This window comes from Haliotis asinina, chromosome 13 (assembly GCF_037392515.1).
Source record: "Haliotis asinina isolate JCU_RB_2024 chromosome 13, JCU_Hal_asi_v2, whole genome shotgun sequence".
Taxonomy (NCBI): Eukaryota; Metazoa; Mollusca; class Gastropoda; order Lepetellida; family Haliotidae; genus Haliotis; species Haliotis asinina.
In genome coordinates, this window is record NC_090292.1 from 5,048,785 (window position 1) to 5,058,158 (window position 9,374).

The window sequence follows — 9,374 nt, forward strand, 5'->3', positions numbered from 1 at the left end:
GGGCTACATACGTTTCGAGAATAATGGCCCAGTACTCTTTAACTCCTGTAGATTAGGGCGAGATTTAGTCTGCAGAAACCCATGTACGTGCCTCTTGAAGATCCAGGTTATAATTAGTCTCAAGTAAAGCAGTTTTATCCCTTCATCCGAATTGGATGTGGTGATGACATCATTAGCAACAAACGGACGTTGTTTTCCATGATGGCAGAGTCGCAGTTAACCTTAACGTGGAGGTTTTCGAGTTACAAAATGACGACTAAGGGGATCGGGTGCTCAGACAGACTCGCTGACTTGGTTGACACTTAACATCGTATCTCAGTTGCATAGATTGTTGTCCATGCTATTAATCATTGGGGGCGTAACGCCTGAAAGGGCCATGGAGCAGTACGTCGCTGCTTGTTGAATACTAACAATCCCATGTCAAAGGTTATACTCAAGAATCATAAGCATTTAAGTATTTCCACCATGCATGTTTGTGTGTGTGTGTGTTTAGGAAATGACTTCAAACTTCAAGGAGAAAAAAAGCAAGAAAAATACTGAACGAGCATCTTTGGGTATGTAATTGTTTTCCAGAACATAACATAACTTAGTTGCTTGATGTTTTAATACATATCATCATGCAGAAGGTCCTGTCATTCATGAAAACATTTAGAAAGTGAACACAGCTAAACTGAACGTGTTGGGTGCAAACAAACCCTAGTTCTGCTCAAAGTTGACCTAAAACTATATCACCACCGTCGCCACTAACTCAGGTTACAAGACCAACAATAATATTGTGTGGATATTCAGCCTTATTTGGAGACCTGGTCTTTGTTCAGTGGGATGAATGTTGCCACCTGTATGGCCATTGCGACTGATGTAGTTACCGTCGTCTGGATTAATATGGTATCGAAGGTTGAATAAATATAACACTTTAATTAAGGTTTGTCACAGCGGCGGAAAACTCATGACTCAAATGTGTAAATGTGCAGAGATGATTCCCTTCAACGGGCCAAAATCCCATGATATGATGTTGAGTCTAAATTTCCCCGGATTATGTTTACTGGTTCATCCAATATGCCATTAAATGTTGCTAGTGCTGGTACTTTCCTCTGTAGTTGTGAACATCTGAGCATTTAAGAGAGTCCTTCCGGATTAGACTGCCGGTCGGTTGGGTGGCTCATTGATTAAAAGCGTTCGTCCGTCACACCCGTGATTAATTCAACACAGACGTACCTTTGAGTGAAGCCCATTCTTGGCACCATCCACCGTTATATTGCTGGAATAATGCTTAAAGCGGTATAAAATCATACTCACGCTCTCACTTAAAACACTCTGACACACTGTTCCAAGCGGCCATAAAATGTCAGTTTCTCCACAACGAGCTGTACAGAAAGGAGAGCCCCAGTTCTACCTTAACATTCCTTTCCATGACATCCATGAGTTGGGGACACTATATTGTACCCAAGGAATTTCGGGACAATCCTATCCCAGTGAGGCTTAGCGTTGTCAAATTGCACGAAAGACGATCGTACTGCCGGAATGGTACTGCCAGAATCTCGTTCCGATAATGATGTCCGATAAAATTACAGTCGATCACGTTTGGAGTACCTACAGTAGGAATTATCCCTGCTCGAACCATGACCGATCCCCCGCCAGAACAGCTGCATCTGTGATTCCCTCACCCTTGCAACGACAGTCCCTCTGTTGTCCATCATGGAAGGACAAACTAAATTTGTTTTATCGCTAAGGAGACGATTGACTTTGGTTCAATTACCAGTGCCGGTGCTCATGGTTATCCTTACATTTAAGTGTTCTGTCTGCGAGACGTTCTATGCAACACTGGGTTAATCATGAGTCAATCATCTCGCTCTTTTATGGCCCTAGGACGACCTGTCTACGTGCATATTCCACTGATCCCTTTTTACTTGAAATCTCTGCTACAGTCTGCAATTAGCACTCTGAGTCACATTAGAGCTGACAGCAACTTGTCAGTTTGACCAGACTCCAAAAAGCCCATAGTTTGACACTTTTCATCAAAAATATAAATGTGTCAAATAAATTTTAAGCTGCGATTTCAAACAGGTAGTAGAATAATGAACGTCAGTGAAAAATCATCAATGCACGTATACTTCTCTCCATGGTCAAAGCGACATGCACGTGCACACCACTAACATAAAGTGGCATGTGGGTTTTCGTACTGACAATTTGAATTTTAAAATGTGTCATGTGTCAACCCTGGGGTCGGGGGTCGGCTCAGGGGTCGGGGGTATGAACCCCCTGGGCCCTACTTTCAAATGTCCTGCATCTGGATATGGAATTCATACAGATTAGGGGGGAAACGTATCTTTTGGCTAAAAATGCTTTATTGTTCAACTTCTTTATTATACAAGGTCACAACGTTTGGAGACAGTTCCTAGTCTCTTCTTCAGATGAGACAGTTCCTAGTCTCTTCACTTCACTTCACTTCACTAGTGTATGTGTCTTCCTCCACCAAGCTGCCAAATGGAAACCTTCTGAGGACGAGGCAGCGTGATAGCTCGCTGTGCCTCTTTGGGTAACGAATGCCACAAAAAAGGCATCTGTTGATGAAGGGAACACTCCAGCGCCCTGTCTGTGATATTTGCCTTGACATGTGCGCTATGGAAATACCTTTTGTAGGAATATTGCTAAACGCGGCGCATGCCTTATCTTACTCACTTCAGTTTTGACATAAGCAGTATTAATGGCTAATGGAAAACAACTTGCATGTGTATCAATATATGCTATACAGGCCATTATTTATGCTATAGTAACAATTTTATGAGAAAGGGCACATTGAAATTGTGGTGCCTAATGGACTTATATACTAGTGCACGTTTTAGTGTAATAATATTGAGTAATCACATTCTAGCAATCTTATAAAAGGATATAACGCAGCCGACATGCATATGAGATCACGGGTCGTCAAAACTTGCGCTTCCATCTTGAATTTCACAAATAACACCGACAAATTTTCACAAGGGTTGTCTCCCTTTGCATATGATGGTTGCCCATCTTGGCTCTGCGATAAGAGGCATTGGAAACATTAAGTATCTTCCAACGTCTATCGGAGCGGTAGGTAGCCTTGTGGAACGTCGCTCGTCACGTAGGAGACGGGTTCGATTCCCCACATGACTTTTGCGATTGGTTGCTTAAAGTCATTCTGAGGTTTATAATAACGTTATATACCTCATTTGTTCCGAACCAGTATGTATTTTTTAGATTTCAATAACGCGGTTATGGTAGAATGGAGTTGTTGGAAAATCAGGTAAATGACGTGATCATATACCGATAATTAATTTCGTTGCATACAGTTCATTTTACAACACACAGTTTATCTCCATAACACTCGTCTGTCTATCGAGAACACGCATAGCCCAGAAAGCTGTCAACAAGAATCCTAACCAGCCTCGCTGGAGGGTGCAGTACGAGAATGTCAGAGGCCAAGATAAGGTCCCACTCATTTATCAAGATCACTCTCGAGTACATATCACTGAACTCTTCCCGTATTATAGCATCGTAAACCAGACCGAACCCTGAGTGGATGGGATCGGACGGGAATCTGAAGTAATGAGTGCCTTTGATGCCTACTACAGCTCTTGGGGACCTCTGTAGCAACTTCCGGGTTGACTGCGCAGCGCGACGAATACTCTCCCTGAACACACGAGGATGGTGAAACCGGAAATGCGCATAAATGTGTATGATGACTAAATCGTTTGAACCACTGGGTATTTCATCGATGTTAACAAACAAAGGTCTCGCTGAAGCTCGATTGCCTGAGTAGTATATGGGCAGTTCGTGAGGACCCCAACTCATTGTGAACTTCATATCACTGTTTTGAGCCTCGGTGTAACGGTGCCACCTTTTGACTGTCCATTTTTCAGTGACCATTGTCATATTGAATCTCTGGTAGAGGTCGGAGAAGAACTGACGGGAAGTAGAATCCCCGAGCACATGAAGGCGCCGGTTGGAAAGACATCTCCGCAATGTGTGGTCATCAATGTTCGCCATGCAGGATGTTCTGTGCCACCTCTTCAGGTAGAAGAAACCGGAAGTGTAGGCCTGTGTCCACGTCTCCGTGAAGTCTGGATTACCGCATGGTGTCACTGGTGTTCCTGTCGTTGCAGTGTCTGTAAGGGATGACAGGGCGTGTTAACACGAGGAATACAAGCACATGTATGTCAACGTACTTGATGGTAATTGAAATGCATATATGAGAATGGGTGGATGGATGGTCGGGTGAAGAAATGGATGGATGAACAGATGGATGGTTGGGTGTAGAAATGGATGGATGAACAGATTGATGGATGGGTGGGTGTAGAAATGGATGGATGAACAGATGGATGGTTGGGTGTAGAACTGGATGGATGAACAGATTGATGGATGGGTGGGTGTAGAAATGGATAAATGAACAGATGGATGGATGGGTGGGTGTAGAAATGGATGGATGAACAGATTGATGAATGAGTGGGTGTAGAAATGGATGAATGAACAGATTGATGGATGGGTGGGTGCAGAGATGGATGGATGGGTGGGTGGGCAGATGGGTGGATGGGTTGGTGCAGAAATGGATGGATGAACAGTTGGATGGGTGGGTGCAGAGATGGATGAAGAGATGGATGGACGAGTGGGTGTAGAAATGGATGAAAAGATGGATGATGGATGGATGGGTGTAGAAATGGATGGGTGAACGGATGGATGGATGAATTGATGTGTTTGTGTCTGTATACATGCGAATAGGCATGTACGGACTGGGTACTATTGTTCACATTCAGACAGACAGATTTTATTCAGTAATATTCGCCTACTGGCCCATGTTACAGTTGTTTTTTAAATATGTATCAGTGTCAAAAATGATGTCCAATGGTAACTTAGTTCCCTTTTTGGACTTGAGCAGTACGTCATCGTTTATTTTCTTTCTCGGGTTGGACAGGAAGCGGTGGGTTAACCTAATGGTTTAAGCGTTTGCTCGCCTGGCCGTAGATCCAGGTTCGATTCCCGACATGGGTACCATGTGTGAAGACCATTTCTGGTGTTACCCGCCATGATACTGTTACAACACTACTCACTCACTTCCGTGCATATACAAATTGCTGCTTTTAAGGGTATATCGCTTATCATTGTATAGGGTCGTAGGATCAGCTAATAGACGAGGATAATGAGAAAAATGTCTGACCTGGCCGTCCGGAAATCATTACTGATATTGTATCTCGGAGTGTTCGTTCCTCCATAGCACTGAAATTATGAAAGCACATTAAAGAAACTGCACTTTATTGCTGAGACGTAAGTTTACTCCCTGAATATGTACATTTGGTAGAAAGAAATAAATGTCATAAATTAAGAAAGCACACTGACCTGGGAGATACCTGAGGAAATTTACTTTACTTACTTCGTTGACGGTGTGATGTGAGGAAACCCGAAAGTGACCCTGGACGTTTACGACTTTGGTGAAATCAGTGACTACAGGCGTGGGGCTGACAAATCTTGAAACTACATTGTACACTGGGATTCGAATCTCAGTCATAGGCTACTCATGTGCTAAACGGACGTACACCTACCCAGCTACTGTTTGACAACTGGGCCACTAAACAATGAATATGTTGTGTTCTTCTACCACGATACGGGGCGATGGGGTAGCCTTGTGGTTGAAGCGTTTACTTGTCACGCCGATCATCTGGGTTCGATTCCCTGCATGGGTACAATTCCCCACTTGGAATATACATGATATCGCTCGAATATTGCTAAACGCGGCGTACAAACTAAACTCAATCAATGCACGACGATAGCTCTGCTGGCACTAATCCAGTTATGTGATAGGTATTTTTAAATAACCTCCACCATTAACTTGAATGACATCATGGATATCGATACATGTGTACACCATGCGATGGCAAACAAGCACAAGCAAAGTTGATACATTCAGTCACATCTTAGACAAGTATCGGTTGCTAGGGGTTAATATGTCCCAAACAGAATCAGCATCAGGTGTCGAGGTGATATGAAGGGTATGACACGAATACAAGAACGTGATTTAAACCGCCGAGTAAAACGTGGTTGCTTCATAGTGAGTGAGTGAGTGAGTGAGTGAGTGAGTGAGTGAGTGAGTTTTTGCAATGTCAAATCAATATCACGGTGGTGGACTCCAGAAATGTACTTCACACATTGTACCCGGCGTGGCGATCGAACGCTTTAACCACTTGACTACCACAGCGCCTCTGTTATACTAAATGATCAACATCGCGTTAACGTTAAGGAAGCCAGGCGAAAACAGTGGAAAATATACACCACTCTTAACACCCAAAACACAACCACGAAACCTTTATCTTATACACACCATCGAAATGTTTGATCTATATATTAAGTATTAACGTGTCGTTTCTTTTGCACCTTACGATACCTACTTTTCGTACTTTCGTTAAAAGGAAGACAATATCAGTTTTCATGTTTCACATATGGTCAGCCAGTGTCCAGGGAGATGAATCAGAGACACTGGGGATGACCCCTAAATGTTACTGGCCTAGGACTTTTCAACATGATCGGTAATCGTCTATCGTCGATAGAAAGAAAGGAATATTAACTGATATCCAAATGAAAATGGTGTTATCGATAATGTAGTACATTAACATTAATGGTAGCTACAGGTTCTATTTTTGTCATACAATCTAAACTTTAGGACCTTACTCGTGATCTTTTTCTACATGATGTTCAGGACGTTGTTTGCGAGCAATCCATGCAAAAATACATATCGAAACTTTATTGAATTACATAAATTTCTTTCATACCTTTTGGCATTTTATTCGATATTCATCGATTATTGACCGATATTTTGTTGAAGAATATCGATATATATGATCAATATCGATATATATGATCAATATCGATGTACATGATCAATATCGATGTACAGGATCAATATCGATGTACAGGATCAATATCGATATATATGATCAATATCGATGTACAGGATCAATATCGATGTACAGGATCAATATCGATGTACAGGATCAATATCGATATATATGATCAATATCGATGTACAGGATCAATATCGATGTACAGGATCAATATCGATATATATGATCAATATCGATGTACAGGATCAATATCGATGTACAGGATCAATATCGATGTACAGGATCAATATCGATATATATGATCAATATCGATGTACAGGATCAATATCGATGTACAGGATCAATATCGATATATATGATCAATATCGATGTACAGGATCAATATCGATGTACAGGATCAATATCGATATATATGATCAATATCGATGTACAGGATCAATATCGATGTACATGATCAATATCGATGTACATGATCAATATCGATATATATGATCAATATCGATGTACATGATCAATATCGATGTACATGATCAATATCGATGTACATGATCAATATCGATGTACAGGATCAATATCGATATATATGATCAATATCGATGTAGATGATCAATATCGATGTACAGGATCAATATCGATGTACCGGATCAATATCGATGTACAGGATCAATATCGATATATATGATCAATATCGATGTACAGGATCAATATCGATGTACAGGATCAATATCGATAGCCAGTTCTTATTGTATGTCAGTTCATTGTCCCTGACTGAAGTGAGATGCGTCAAGATGCGAACATACCTCACATAGAATGTCTCTTTTTCTTTATTCGTCCATTGGGATTCCTTGTTTACTGTATACCTGAACTGTACCCAGTCGTGACATACTAAAGGGTTGTTCGGTTTTCCACAGTACCAGGCCAGTCCGTAGTTTTCCGTTGTCATGTTACAGAATGGTAACCCTTTGAAAGCGTCCACGGACGGAAAACCACGCGTCTCGGTAGCAACGTTTTTGTTCTTGAATACACACATAATGGTTTTCCTGGGAGTGAAAGGACTCATGTGTCTGAGGTACATCGACAGAGCTTCCCGAGTGTACAATATCTGCACTGATATCTTCACACTTCCCGTCCACGATGCGCGCAGCATGCCGGTATAGCTTCCGTTATGGTGGTCGACCACGTGACCAACCGAAGCTGCTCCATGGGCGTAGTTCCACATCCTTATCGCTAGGACATCGCCTCCGCGCGTCAGTGGCCTCTTGTTACCGTCATACAGCCGGACTGTGATTGTGAACACATCCCCTAGCTTGATGGCGGCATTCCTGTTCAGATGAACTCTAGAGGTGGTCTCTGAAGGAAGATTATTGATATCGTAGGTGGCATTGTCTTTCAGTAGGGCCTCCACGAACTCCATGCTAATTTGGGTCTTCCTGATTTCCCAGCATCCCTCACATCTTCCCTTTATCCGTGTCCTTAAGAAAACCATAAGAAACATAGAGTGAGTGTGTTGTCACACTTACAAAGGTACCTTTCCAGGTGAATTAATTCAATTGACATTGGTATTATTTGTATAACTTCTTTCAGTGGCATTTAGAAGCTGGTATGCTGGACAGGAACGACTTTTAATCGATCGGTCTAGATGCTAATACCGTTAGCAAACATGTGATATCCAGCAATATGGACCGGGAAAAAATCGATCGATCGATCGATCGATTGATTGATTGATTGATTGATTGATTGATTAGTCCGTCAAGACAAATGCCGGATCTAAGTGTTACAGTTAAAGTGAAAAATTCATACTGTAAACATAAAGGAAGCTCACCTTGATATATTCTTGAAGTAATGGGTCCTTCCAGTCAATTGAACACCAAGAATTATAAAGATCACGGCCAGTCCCACGACAGGAAACAACGTATATTTCAGTGGGGTCATTCCAGCTTAATGACACTTTGTTGTGTAAAGCCAGGCCTACCAATATTCCAGCTTGTGACAGCTGTGCATAGTCGAGTCTGACAGTCCAGTGATTGACATCATGAGCACCGAAGTAAACAACGGGGATACAATGACAATGTCAGTGTGCCTGACTACCCGATCCTGTTAGTCGCCCCTTACAACAAGCAGGGAGTTGTAGAGTTGAAATCACTCTCAGATTCTCGAAGAAATAAAGCAAAAGACTCAAAATAATAAAAAGACTGATGAGATGATATCGATATGTAATGAAGGTTACTTTCTGTAAGGAACCTTGGGGTAGCCCAGTGGTAGGAGCGTTTGCTCGTCACGAAGAAGACCCGTGTTCCAGTCATCATACGGCCACAATGTGTGAAGCTTATTACCGGTGTCCCCTGCTGTGATATCTCTGTAATGTTACTAAAAGCGGCGTAAAACTTAACTCACTCACCCATGTTAAAGTGGGTCATTAAAATTATGAGAGAGGTATGAAGAATGCGAACGGTGTCAGTAACTGTTGTGTAAGTATTCACGTAGAAACCTGGTGGACTTTCAATGCCAAGTACCTTAGAT

General features: G+C 42.0%; 1 protein-coding gene across 1 annotated transcript; it reads right to left on the minus strand.

Annotated features, from left to right (window-relative positions):
- Positions 1–3,357: 3,357 nt before the first annotated feature.
- Positions 3,358–8,786, minus strand: LOC137260372 (NXPE family member 3-like). The gene is made up of 4 exons (XM_067798046.1): positions 8,677–8,786; positions 7,655–8,326; positions 5,177–5,235; positions 3,358–4,130 (listed from the first exon to the last, which is right to left on the minus strand). The coding sequence occupies exons 1-4, from the start codon at positions 8,784–8,786 to the stop codon at positions 3,358–3,360; spliced, it is 1,614 nt and encodes a 537-aa protein (XP_067654147.1).
- Between the last annotated feature and the right edge of the window lie 588 nt (positions 8,787–9,374).

Coding starts and splice junctions, on each gene's coding strand:
- LOC137260372 (XM_067798046.1), bottom strand. CDS start 8,786: ATGACCCCACTGAAATATACGTTGTTTCCTGTCGTGGGACTGGCCGTG. Junction 5,236..7,654: donor AAAGAGACATTCTATGTGAG/GTATGTTCGCAT, acceptor TCATAATTTCAG/TGCTATGGAGGAACGAACAC. Junction 4,131..5,176: donor AATGATTTCCGGACGGCCAG/GTCAGACATTTT, acceptor CATCCCTTACAG/ACACTGCAACGACAGGAACA.